This window comes from Schistocerca piceifrons, chromosome 3 (genome assembly GCF_021461385.2).
Source record: "Schistocerca piceifrons isolate TAMUIC-IGC-003096 chromosome 3, iqSchPice1.1, whole genome shotgun sequence".
Classification (NCBI taxonomy): domain Eukaryota; kingdom Metazoa; phylum Arthropoda; class Insecta; order Orthoptera; family Acrididae; genus Schistocerca; species Schistocerca piceifrons.
The window spans coordinates 927,861,595-927,876,061 of NC_060140.1; the positions used below are offsets into that span (position 1 = coordinate 927,861,595).

Genomic DNA, 14,467 nt, shown 5'->3' on the forward strand with positions numbered 1-14,467 from the left:
AGACCGAGATCTACAACCACATCTACAGTTCCCAAGTTACCTTAAGGTGTGTGGTGCAGTGTGCCTCGGAAACCCCCCCCCCCCCCCCACCTCCAGCCCCACCCTAATGCCCTCTCCCTGTCCCACTGATAAATGGTACGTGGGAAGAGCAACTGTCCGTAAGCCTTCGCATGATTTGGAATTTCTCTGATTTTGTAGTATTGGCCATTTAGATAGATTGATGTGGGAGGAAGCAATAAGTTTCCTAAGGAAATGTACACCCTAAAGCAAATGTCGTCGTGATTCAGGAACAGTACCTTGTAGCAACTGTATCCATAGTTTGACAAGCGACACTGAGACAATCTTTATCTCACGAAATAGACCTTGATACAATGCACTGCTTATCTTTCTTTTCTCTTTCTCCCATTTTGTGTGTGTGTGTGTGTGTGTGTGTGTGTGTGTGTGTGTGTTTGTGTGTGTGTGTTTGGGCAGGGAGGGGATGCGTTTACCTTCCATCTTGCTCTCCTGTTGCAGTGTCTTCATCTCCGCGCAGCTCTTAATCGAATGTCCTCAATTAGTTACGGATATATTCCTTATCAGTGTTTTCCACATCCGTCTCTAGCGTTCTGTGGCCTGCAGCTGACAGGAATGACGAGTTTCAGGCTCACAGGTAGTATTAGGCCATTGATTATGTTTCGTCTACTACAGAGCTTAACAACTGGCCGGTTTTGAGCGCGAGTACTCCCGTCTGCTCAGGCACGTGCTCGCGAGCAGCTGCAAGGTCGCGGAGTAGGGAGGGAGGGGAGGGAGGGGAAATGCGCGCGCACGTATGAATAGGACCGCAGCGTGCCTATTGAGTTCGCGCCGACTGGTAACGTTAAAAGTACTACGATCAGCTCTAACAGTCACTTCGCTGGTTAAGAATCATGTCAAATCGCCGTTGTTTAACCCCAACAATGCTTTCGCAGTTCAACCCCCATTGGGAGGAATTGTATCTGTTTACAGAAAAAGATGGTGTTGCAAAATGTTTAGTATGTCACAAAACGCTGAATTCTTTTAGGAAATTTAATTTGCAGCGACATTAAATGTCGTACCACGCGACAGACTACAGAAGTGGAAAATGTGATGGACCAGATCGTGCACAGGAAGTTATTAAACTTAAAAGGAAGCTATCCGAAGAAGATCTGGATGACGAAGAAAAATCAACTGAGGCAGCTCTCAGAGTGAGCTACAAAATTGCTTTGTTTTTAGCAAAATCCCTGCGCCCCTTCACTGATTGCCATTTAATAAAAGATGTTTGGTAGTTGCAGCGGAACATTTGTGTCCATCTCAAGTTGAACAGTTTCAGATTGTGCCATTATCTGACATGACCATTATGCATTGCATATAGGAGATGGCAGACGACGTCCAGTGCCAGCTCGCAAATATCTATAAAGATTTTATGGCGTATTCTCTAGCTCTGGACGAAAGTGTTGATACCACTGGAACAGCGCAGCTATCCATATTCATTAGAGGTGTTAATAGAGATCTTCAGGTGAGGAAGGAGCTCCTCGATGTAGTAACCGTGAAGAACACTACAGCTGGAGGTGATATTTTAAATAGTGTTGAAGAAAGTGTTGAAAATATAGGATTGTCGTGGAATTCTTTCGTTTCAGTGTCTACAAACGGTGCACCAGCGATGACAGGGAAAAAAGTAGGTTTCGTTGCGCTTTTGAAGGAGAATATGCAAAAACTGACCGTGCCGAATGAAATAAGGGGCGTTCACTGTGTGATCCACCAGGAAAACTTATGTGCAAAGAGTATCACTCTAAAAAATGTGATGAGTGTTGTTGTTCGTACAACCAATTATATAAGGAAGCATGGGCTACAACACAGACAATTTAAAAGCTTTCTTGAGGGTGTAGAAAGCCAGTATGGTAGCCTGCCTTATTACAGCGAGGTCCGCTGGCTTAGTCGTGGCGAATTATTAAATCGAATTTTTGCCTATTAGATGATATAAATATGTTCATGGAAATAAATAACATGTGTGTTCCTGAATTGAAGGAGCCTTCATGGAAATGTGATCTCGCGTTCTTAGCAAATTTAACTAGCCATCTGAATGCTTTGAACATTTCACTACAAGGTAAAGATCTGATAATTACTCATTTCATAGATCGAATACGAGCTTTTAAAATGAAATTGACACTTTGGTTGAATCAGCTGGAAACAGGAAATCTAGCTCGTTTCCCTAAATTATCATTCATGCAAGATGTTCACAAAGACTGTGAACGTTATTCACATAGTTTAGTTGCCCTTAAGGAAGAATTTGATCAACGCTTTCAAGATCTGACAGCACTAGACAGTGATTCTGATCTGTTATCCTCTCCATATTCAGCGAATATTGAAGAGATTCGTCCTGAGCTGCAACTAGAAATTATTGACTTGCAGTATGACAGAGAATACAGAGACAAATTTCAGAACAAGAAAAACATTTTGGAATTTTACAGACACTTCCCTCAGGATAGATTTCCTCATTTGCACAAACTGGCGGCTACAATAACATCAATGTTCGGCTCCACGTATGTTTGTGAATAACTGTTCTCTGCAATGAAATGTAACAAGACGCGCCTGAGAAACGCATTGTCTGATCGAAATTTAAACTGCACGCTGCGCCTACGATGCACAAGAACTATTACTCCGAATATAGACGCAATTGTAAAGGGCAAAAAGTACAAGATAACAGAGAATCCCACACTTCAGTGACACCTTTTATTGTGTAGCACTTCACAAATTAATACGAATGTAGAGGCATACACTAAGCTAATAAAATTATGTGGCACGTGTACATTGTCCTTTATTTGTTTCATTTGTCACAGTAATAATTCGTGAGTGATATCCCTGCAGGTGGCCGCGGATTTAAATTGACTGGCGGCAGCTGTTGTGTGCCCCACGTGACTCTCCCCACTCTCCGCTCTGGTCCGGTAGTGGGGGTAGCGTGCTCGCGCTGCTCCGTGCTCGCGCCTTGCTGCTCACAGCTTGCTCCGCGAGCACGTATGTTGTGAAGCCCTGGTCTACTACATGGTACTTTTCGTCAGTCCAGATACGGTATTCATTGCCTGTTATAATGGTTTTCATTGTTTATGTTGGTAATGATATCATTACTGTGACAGTCAAAATCCTAAAGAGTAAATAGCCTTTGGATCTTGTACATGATTTGCTCTGGTGGTGAATTTTGAAATTTGTGGTAAGTTCCTATGGGACCAAACTGCTGCAGTGATCGGTCCCTAGGCTTACACACTACTTAAACTAACTTAGGCTAAGGACAACACACAGACCCATGCCCGAGGGAGGACTCGAACCTCCGACGGGGGGAGCCGCATGAGCCATGGCTAGGTGCCTTAGACCGCACGGCTACCCAACGCGGCAATTGCTTTTGGAAGCACTTCTGTATTTACCTAGACAACCGGTACACTAGTCCACAATTGGTTGACACACTAACGAGTGAGAACACCGCCGCTGTCCGCACAATGCAGTGAAACAGAAGGGAGTCGCCGGACTTCATGCAAATGAACTTGGGAAGAAGGGTACATACATAACGGGCTACGGGAACAAGCAGATAGTGATGAAACTGGAGCACAAGAGAGACGTTGTGACTGTCAGTACATTCCTTGACGAAACTTTTCAAGAAGTAAACTGAAAGAATGTCGTCGTGCAAAAGTGCAAGTGTTGTCATGTATTACGAAACTATGGGAGTCGTGGATAAGAGCGATTTCCAGTTGAAAAGCCACCAAATTGCCAGAAATAGACTTAAAAATATTTTCAAGAGATTTTCCGTATTTATTCGACATTGCATGCTTCGGTGAATACATTCTACACAGAAAACATGGCGGCATAAAAAGCAGTTTGGAATTCATAATAAGTCTCGGGCAACAATTGGTCATATCCTCTCTGCAAAAGGTGTCTTGAATTGGACACATACATCGAACGCCAAAAATGACTAGACTTATAGCCAAGTATTTTCTAGAATTTTTGCCAAGGACTACGACGAGAAGACCAACAAGGGTATACAGAGTATTTCACACAGAAAACGACCTGTAATTCTGTGAAAATAAAATTTCAGTATCTTCTTTAATCTATCCTATACGTTAAAATCAACAACAAAAATTTAGTGAGTGAGTGGGCAGTTGGCACTTTTGCGCCCGTCAGCTCTGGGAAAATTATCCACTGAGGAAGAGGAATGTGCACGAAAACTACTTACGCAAGGGGTTAATCCGGCCTCATATGGCTTCCAGAGTAACACTCGGGAATCGACCGAACGACTATTTGGTAAGTCTGGCTAAAACGAGACAATGGGCTGATAGAGGAATAACTGCTGGCCGTAAAAGGGACAGGAGGTAATATTCTGCGAGTGCAGTAGATCGGTAAGGCCACTCACCAATGCCAGACACATGCCGGTAGAAGAAAAGAGAAGCAACCGCCTGCGACCCATTCGGTCTACCAGGAAGGGAGCGAAGCACGACACCACGAACATGGTGCCGTTGATGATCATGGGCGCTACGATGTCGCTGACGGAACCACCTGCCGCGATGAAGATGCTCTGCGTGTAGAAGAGCACCGCGTTGATGCCCTGGATCTGCTCGGCGCACACCACGCCCAGCGAGATGGCCAGCGCGCGGCGACAGCGGCGCGACCGGAACAAGTCCAGCACGGAGAGCTCGATCAGCTTGGACTCCTCAACGGCTTTCTGCAAAGGAGCCGCATTTCGTCACTTTAAAAGTAATAGCCCTGAGGTCAAACAGAATGACAACGATAAGCCATCAATGTTAATAATACACAAAGAATCATACACCAAAGAGCAAAACATAATGACTATCTGCTTCATAGTCTGTCGGTTCACCTTTGGAATGCAATACAGCATCGGATTCTGTAAGTCCTTCGAAAGTTTATGGAGGTGTTACAATGGATTTGCAACAACACAGGCAGTGGAGTAGTGGTGGCCAATGACTGTCAGGATTTCAGTCAGGATTTCAATCATTCGTAGACAATTTTTTAACGTCTCTTCCACTGATTACATCTACATCTACATGGGTTCTCTGCAAATCACACTTAAGTGCCTCGACGAGGGTTCATCGAACCACCTTCACACTAATTCTCTATTATTCCACTCTCGAACAGGGTGAGGAAAAAACGAACATCTATACCCTTCTGTGTGAGCTCTGATGTTCATTTCTCCCTATGTAGATCCACGTCAACAAAATACAGGGTCTATGAAAAAGAATCATCCGATTTGGCACGTCTATATAACGAATTTTGTTTTTTGATGAATGGGGCCCACACTGATGTAGGCATGTCTTGAGTTACAGCTTCCACAGCTACTATTATGCACTATCTCAGTTCATTAATGGTTGTTGATAACGAAGACACATAAACAGAGTTTTTTAGACACCCCCACAAGAAATAATCACATACAGTCAGGTATGGTGACCTTGGAGATCAGTATTGTAAGACTGAATGATTTGGTCCAGCGTGACCGATACATCATTCGGTAATCCTTTGATTTAAAAATTCCCGCAGATGCCAGTGTGGCGGTTCCCCATACTGATGGCAAATGAAGTCATTCGAATCAGTCTCCAGCTGTGGGAAAATAAAGTTCTCAAGAACATCGAGGTATGTGCTTCGTACAACAGTGTTTTCAGCAAAGAAAAATAAACCACACACCTTTTACTGTGAAATTGCACGAAACTCATTAAATTCTGGAGAGTCCCTCTCATATTGTACAACTTCATGTGGTTGTTTTACATGGATACTCTGCAAATCACATTTAACTACCTGGCATATTCTCATATTATGGCAGTTCACCTTTCCATTTCCATTTAAATGGATTGTTGCTTCATCACTAAACACTAAGTGTGGAAGAAAACTGTCATCCTCCATCTTGTCAAGAACGAAATTACAGAACTTGAAACACCTCCGTTTTGTCTTTTATTGGGTTTTGTGTAATTTACCGAAGCCGCCAAACAGTTAATTATTATATGACCGTGTGCTTAATGGATGAAAGGCCATCGGTTTTTCTGCTGTGGTTTCGGCGGTATTTCAACCAAGTTCGGCTGTTCTGAGACTGAGTAGTGGAATGATTGAAAGTTTGTCTATTATTAAGGACCACTGATATGTACAAACTGATATGTATTTTCTACTAACACATAAATTCTGAGGCAGTTGCTACCTTCGCCTTACACGTTTAGTTACGGTTCTATCTTTTTATCGTTGCTGATTTTAAGTACTTTGTCACACGCAATGATCATGGGCAACATTCACAACAATCCTCACTGCAACCCATGGTTGTTGCTGGCCGATGCGAAACACGTAATTCGGCACTTGTCACTTTTGGTTTCATATCACTCGCGAATCGGTATCAATGAGGGTCCACCCCACCACGATCAGGGGGACGCGCTCATTTGTCATATTCCAGTGAATTTACCGTTTAGTACTCACTCGACCGCCATTCTTGCCCGTCTCTCCAGTACTACTGCTCACTCGACACTCGTCTCACTGCCTCCTGCAGCGCTCGACAATCGACTCCTGTCTGCTATCGACCTGGGTGTCGGATACTAGCATCTATGTTTGTGGGATCACGGATTCCTTACATCCCCACCCTAGAAACCTTCTTTGTAGCTGCAGGCGAAAAACAATAATAGGAAACAATTAGCACACAGCATATAAATAAAGATGAGGAACATTAGATTCTGGTTCACATACTGAAAGTTACAAAGTATCACAAACTATACCCTATTGACTCCGGTAGCAAACTGCCTCTACAGAAACATCATAAAATATCAATCTATCTTAATTAACATAGCATGGTAAATATTTTTACAAACTTTATCTTACATTCAATAACCAAAAATCTTCGCTTTCAAAGGTTTGTATGGGCTGTTAACTATATATTTGTTACTGATTGAGCTTTTATAACTTGCTCCAGCAAAGACAAGGAAAAAAAAACTAGTTGAATGCCAGCTACTCCTTTGGTATGCCATCCTTTCAGCAGGGTTCCTGCCGTCCATACTACTATCACTCTAACTTATAACTCACTTGGCCAACACACATGAAAGTTAAGGAAGAAATTCACATCCTATTCATTTGAGTCTTTAACACAAGTAAAACTGAAATTGAGAACAAAATATACCATTTATACCTTGACTAATGCACTTATTTTACAATTCCTCATACCTCTACAGACTGATTCAATAATCTTAAAAGCTCCATTATTCCACTAAATATGTCTTACATAACTATTTGCATCACTATAACTAATATGATCGCCCATTGAAAATTTTTAAATTACTGGTCATTTCGTTTTGGCAAACATTTATATACTGCCACATGTGAATTGTTATCACTAATGCTCAGATGAGAGGTACAATATTTCCTATTATATTGACATTAATCCAAATCTGCTGTACGGGTATTATTTATTCATTACACAGTGCCAGAATTATGCTTCTAAGGCTTGATCTAAGTATAACCATAATTGACTCTGATTGCTAATTGGATACATGAATTACTCATGAGTTACACTTTCTGTTTTATCAGCATATATTAGATCAACATGTATACCTATGGATAACTTGCAAACAGATGTTGCTTGTGTGCTAAATGATGTACTTCAAACATCTCTTGTTCAATATACCTCATTACACATAACTCCTTCAACTTAACAGCAACTTCAACTGCAAATATATATATCAACCCTCCATATTCTCTGCAATAGCTACATAAAAATGCTACTCCAGGCTCCTTGGCCTCTCTGCGTATCGTATTTCACATCATTTATTCGACAAGTATCTCATCATGTATTAGTTTCTTCATATGCGTTCCTATTTACAAGCTGATACATTACTTCGATTCTCTCACAATTGCTTGACCTTTTCATGCCTCTTAAAACAACTCTATAAGATTACACAAACTCTTGTTTCCTATCACATTTTATAAACATTGGCTTTTGGATCTGGTTCTCATTTTATTACTTCTGGCACTATTAATTTTGTGATGTACTGACACTAAACTGATTTTTTACTTATTGATTCTTTGACATCTCACATTCTATATCAATAGTAACTACTTGTCCTTATTATAAGTCAACTATAAATTTGTTACATGGTTTCTGACTGAATTATTTGGACAACCACTACCTATTCTAGCTACTATACACTAACTTTCTTAATCTAGGGATAGAGAAAGATGGTAGAGGAGTGAAACTTGAAATAAGAAATTAAGTTTCACCCAGCTGGGAGTGTACCAGTCGCCACTTGGTATACCAGCAAAAGAGTTGCTGGGTCCACCTTACTTAGTTTACTGGGTCTCTTATTTCTTCAATTCATACCTCATGATCCCTTCGTCTGTCTTCTCCCCTCTCATAATTCCTGTCATCATCATCTCTCCTATGATTGTGGTAAAACTGTCGACCATCGCCATGGTTCCTATGTCCCTGACCCCCACCTCTACCTCTGTAATTCGGTGGGCCATTAAACTGACTTTGATGGTAATTATTTCCACCTTGGTTCTGATTACACATCTGGTTGCTTTCCTGTGCACAAATAGTTTCTGATTGCTCCAATACATTCATTAAAGTGTCTTTATCTTTAATCAGGCTTCCAGATAAGTTTTCTTGCATCCTACGACTTAACCTCCTTTTAATTGCTGATATCAATATGTCGTCATTCAATGGCTGATGCAATGTTTCATTCAACTCCCAGAGATGCTCAGAAAATTCTCTCAACGTACCTCTCCAGATATTAAGGGACTTGCAATGCAGTAATCTTCAAGTGTTGCACACTGGTCACTTTTGGACCAGTATTTCTTCAAAAACTCTTCCTCAGATTGACTGTAGCTGGTAACTTCTTCTTTTTCTTAATCTTTTTCCTAACTCCCCAGGTGCAAGCTTCACCTTCCATTCTGTCTGTTACGAACTGAATTTTATCTGCATCTTGTAAGCAAGCTGGGAAAACTCCTCGTAACCACTTAGTAATATCATTGGATGCAATGCCCCTTTGGGTTCATATTTTTGCCCCATGTGGATCTGGATATACCTATTATCAGCGTTCACTAATGTAACGACCTTGCCCTCCCCTACTGTTAAGGTGGCACTATTTATATTCCTATCAATCTCTTCGGTTTTAGTTTCTAACTGTTGGACTCCCTCCTGCAGTGGTTTGATCTCATTTGTGATTATATGTTCCACAGCCTCCTCCAATTTCACTTGCCTATTTCCCAATTTACCAATATTGACTTGGCACTGCTGTTGTATTTGTACCTCATCTTTAATCTGGTGGTGTTGTTGTTTCAATTTTCTACATTCTCTCTTCCAATTCAGTTTTAACACCCTCAACATCTCCCTCAGCTTTTCCAATTATCTCTGCCTTCATATCATTCATATCTCCCCAGATTTGATCTACCTTCACCTCCAATTCGTCATCTCTCTCCTTATGAGTTATTCCCATCTGTTCCTGGAATTCCTGCAGTCCTTTCCTTAAGCTTTCTTGGTTTTCTTGGGACATCTCTGCTATACTTTTCTTGATTTTTTGTTCTCTTTCTTGATTTCTTCAATTCCTTTTTTGATTTCTTCGTTTCCTTTTTTGATTTCATCATTTCCCTTAGACATATCTTCTATACACTTGTTGATTTCTTCATATCCTTTCTTCATTTCATCATTTCCTTTGGACATCTCTTTTATATTCTTGTTGATTCCTTGGAGCATCTTGAAATTTTTGACTATGATTCTCCATCCTCTAGACTCAGAAGCTTTGTAATTGGTTTTACGGGTGTTTCAAGGTAACCAGTTGAATGACCCAATGGGCTGTCCATTGACATTCCACTACTACCAATTCCTGACTCATCCTTGTCCTCCTGCCCTATCTCCATTTTTCTAACTACCTCCTTCACAACCTTTTCTTTCAATGCATGATCCATTCTCAACTATTCACTATGCACAGACAAGAAAAATAAATAAATGAAAAATAACCTCCTAGTAAACCAAACAGTCACTAATTAGCTAAAACTTAAATAATACTTCACTATATTAGGTTAACCCAGACTGGCAAAATATACCTCTCCATTGAACACCATAAAGTACAGAAACCTAACCAGATCAAACATCAATGACTGCAATTATACATAAAATCTCGAAGTAACATACACACAACTTAAACATGTAGTTTACAATAAATAATGCAAATGATACACTATTCTGTGCTGTACAGCATGAAAACACACGCATACTAGCAAACCATGCTTCAGAGCAAATTCGCAAAGAAATGTTAAAAAAGTATTGTTTTTATAATTTCTGCAATTGTCAAATTGATTTTGAAGTTCTTTCCGCGCTGTGAAGATAGTGCAATACTAATTAGTCTCGCGCCAGCAAATCGTCCTCACTCACCCCTCGGCGCTCGTCGAAGTCGCGATGTTTTGACGTTTGAAGTCGCGTTACTAGTGTTGGCGTAGGCTCCTCCATCAAGGTGGCTGTCAGGCGATGCGTTGCTGTAGGTGGCGTGTAGTGCCGTGTGCCGAACGAAGTCCGCGGCGAATGGCGCTGACGCAGACTCATAGTTCAGTGGTTGGCGACGGGATGGAGCTGCTGTCACGTATTTCGTTGATCAGCGGGTAGGTGGCGCAGGCGTCGTATACTTCGTGGGTTTGCCACTAGATGTCGAACTCCGCGTCGTCGTTGTTTCTATTTCAGCCACTTGGCTCTGCTATAGTCACTGGTCAGTGTGGTACATCTCCGCTATCAAACTCAATGTTGTCGCGGCGTGTGGACCTTCTTCACTGCTTCAAATGCTATGGCTAGCCGCTCACAGTCTGGGTGACGTCATCAAACAATTACGCCACATTCAACACTTGCAAATGCGGTAACAGTTTATGGGTCCACATCAAATTGAGCGATTTACACCATTCAAAAGATAATTTCAGATACAAAGGCGCTTGAGAACATGCTCTTCATACATTCGTAACGGAATTTTGGCTGGTTCACTCGAGATTGTGAACAAACGCACCTTCTCTTAGAATATGAATTTTACAGTAATTCACGCAGGATTTCGTGTCCATACTTCAATACATTGTTTATTAACACTGCTCTTGTCACTTAAACTCGTAGAAACAAATTGTTTACCGTATCTCAGTCACTTTTGCCCTGCATTGTATATATGCGCTTCGTTCCTGCGGTTTCTAATTTCCCCATAACTACGTTATGTTACACTGTTCCTAGTTCAAACTAATTTTAGTCACAGTAGCGACAATACCGGATTATTCTTGCACTAAAATCATCCGATAAATGCCAATGTCTTTCCACTTAACCAAAAATGGTACTTAATAACCCATTGTTTGGATCTGAAGACTGCAACTGTCCTTGGCACGGAAGCCAAGGTGAAACACCCCCGTTTTGTCTTTCATTGGGTTTTGTGTAATTTACCAAAGCCGCCAGACAGTTAATTATTATAATTATATGACCGTGTGCTTAAAGGATGAAAGGCCATCGGTTTTTCTGCTGTGGTTTTGGGGTTATTTCAACCAAGTGCGGCTGTTCAGAGACTGAGTAGTGGAACGATTGAAAGTTTGTCTATTATTAAGGACCACAAAGGTTGCAATGTACAAACTGATATATATTTTCTACTAACACAAATTCTGAGGCAGTTGCTACCTTCGCCTTACATGTTTAATTACGGTTCTATATTTTTATTAGTTGCTGATTTTAAGTACTTCGTCACACGCAATGATAATGGTCAACATTCACAACAATCCTAACTGCAATCCATGATTGTTTCTGGCCGACGCGGTTGACGCGAAACACGTTAACTCGGCACTTGTCACTTTTGGTTTCATATCACTCGCGAATCGGTATTAGTGAGGGTCAACCGCACGACGATCAGGGGGACGTGCTCCCTCGTCATACTCCGGTGAATTTTACCGTTGACAACTCACTCGACCACCATTCTTGCCCGTCTCTCCAGTATTACAGCTCACTCGACACTCGTGTCACTGCCTCCTGAAGCGCTCGACAATCGACTCCTGTCTGCTATCGACCTGGGTGTCGGATACTAGCATCTATGTTTGTGGAATCACGGATCCCTTACAAACTCCACATGTTGTTGTTTGTCAATTTCACGAAGAGCTTGCAGTAGCTGAATTTTGTATAGTTTAATGTTATAATGTGGACGCAACACACGCCAGCCGGACATCGGGGGCATGTTGAGCTGTCGAGTTGTATGGCAAACGGATTTCTGCTCAGATTGTCTCCTAACTCGTTTATATAGATAAGGAAAAGCAGAGGGCCTATATCACTACTTTGGGGAATGCCAGAAATCACTTCTGTTTTACTCGATGGCTTTCCGTCAATTACTACGAAAATCACGAACGTTGTTGTATATCTGAAATGATATCCCATAAGCACGCAATTTGATTACAGGTCGCTTGTGAGGTATTGTGTCAAAAGCCTTCTGGAAATCTAGAAAGACGGAATCGATTTGAAATCCCACGTCAATACCACTCAAAACTTCATGTGAGCAAAGAGCTACTTGTTTTGCACAAGAGCGATGTTTTCTAAATCCGCATCAAGTAATGTGGCAACAGTCAGTTCTCTTCGAAGAAGTTCATAATGTTCGAGCAGAATATATGTTCCAATATCCTCCTGCATGTCGACTTTAATGATGTTGGCCTGTAATTTAGCGAATTGCTCCTACTGTCTGTCTTGAATATTTCTATGACTTGTGCAACTTTCCACTCTTTGGGTACGCATTTTTCGTCGAGCGATCGGTGGTATATGATTGTTAAGTATGAAGCAATTGCATGAACATACTCTGAGAGGATTCTATATGGTAATACTTGCTTTTATTAAGTGATTTAAGTCGCTTCATTACTCCGAAGATATCTAATTCTAAATTATTCATGCTTGCAACTGTTCTTGATTCAAATTCTGAAATATTTATTTCGTCTTCCTTGGTGAAGGAATTTCGGAAGGCTGTGTTTAGTAACTCTGCTTTAACGCCACTTTCATCCATAGTATTTCCATTGCTATCGAGCAGAGAAGGATTGATTGTGTTTCGCCGCTAGCATACTTTACATATGACCAGAATCTGTTTGGATTTTCTGCCCAGTTTCGAGACAAAAGTTTCGTTGTGGAAACTGTATAAGCATCTCGCATGGAAATCCGCGCTAAATTTCGAGCTTTTGTAAAATATTCCCAATATTAATTGAAACTCCAAAGAAGTTAGTAAAATTAACACAATAATCATAAAAACCTTAACTGGTTGTCATTTAGTAATTTCCAAAAACAGTAGTACAAAATCTTTCGTGAGTGAAATACCCAGTCCCATAATTCAAATAACACTAGAATCAAATCATTTTACCAACTTATATTACAAAAGTTCATAATCCACTTCTGAATTGGGGGTCAAATTTCTCGAAATCTTCAAAAGGAAAAAATGTATGTACTCAAACAATAACTTAAAATCCTAAACACTGCCTTCACCCATAAAACTGAAATTTCACAGAACAAATTATATCCAAGAAGGAAATGCATAAACCCAGTACATACTGAGAATTTACTGGACAGAATAATTCTTACCTTTATTTACACCCTTTTCATTATACATACAAATATTAAGTAGCATATGGTATGATGTCACCCAAGAGGACCATAAAAGAAAAACGTGAAAAGCTAAACTCAAGTTTGCCACTAAATTTTCTCGAACACACAAGCTGTAACAAAAGCGTCCAATGCGAGACACATAACTCTGTTAGTATTAGCGCTCAGACTCAAAATAAAACGTGCACAGGCTTCAATCAAATACTGTGAGACTCCAAGAGAATGCCTAAATAGTACGAAAGGATTTTTGTTAGCCATTATAAAGAGTATAGTAATAAACTGCATCCTGGTGCACTCTGCATTGTTATGGTTCAAATGGCTCTAAGCACTATGGGCCTTAACATCTGAGGTCATCAGTCCCCTAGACTTAGAACTACTTAAACCAACTAACCTAAGGACATCACACTCATCTATGCCCGAGGTAGGATTCTAACCTGCGACCATAGCAGCAGCGTGGTTCCGGGCTGAAGTGCCTAGAACCACTCGGTCACACTGGCCGGCTGCATTCTTATTAAACAACATCTTGTATAACCAAAAAGGCAGTCACCCCCTCCCGATGGGATTATATGTGGAAACATGACAGTTAAATTGATATGCAAATTAATTAAATTGACATGTAACTTAATTACATTAGTTATGAAAATTAATGAAATTCAAAAATAGAGGGAAATTGAAAAATGGTGGGAATTGTAAACAATGCCAGGATATTCGAAAATGGTAGGAATTTCAAAATTGTTAGGAATTGCAAATTGGATTCCTGGTTCACAATACCACCACCAGAGGCCACTGTCAGACACCCCCCTCTCCCACCTCCCCTCTCCACTCCCACCACTCCTTCTCCTCCACTTGTGAATCGGTGGGAAAAAAGAAAGG

At 40.9% G+C, this 14,467-nt stretch overlaps 1 protein-coding gene across 1 annotated transcript in view; it reads right to left on the reverse strand.

Moving 5' to 3' along the window:
* LOC124789234 (facilitated trehalose transporter Tret1-like) overlaps positions 1–14,467 on the reverse strand; it is a 59,043-nt gene that overhangs the window by 15,341 nt on the left and 29,235 nt on the right. The window contains exon 3 of the mRNA XM_047256528.1: positions 4,394–4,702. Coding sequence (XP_047112484.1) covers positions 4,394–4,702 — 309 coding nt within the window. The remainder of the gene's footprint in view (positions 1–4,393; positions 4,703–14,467) is intronic.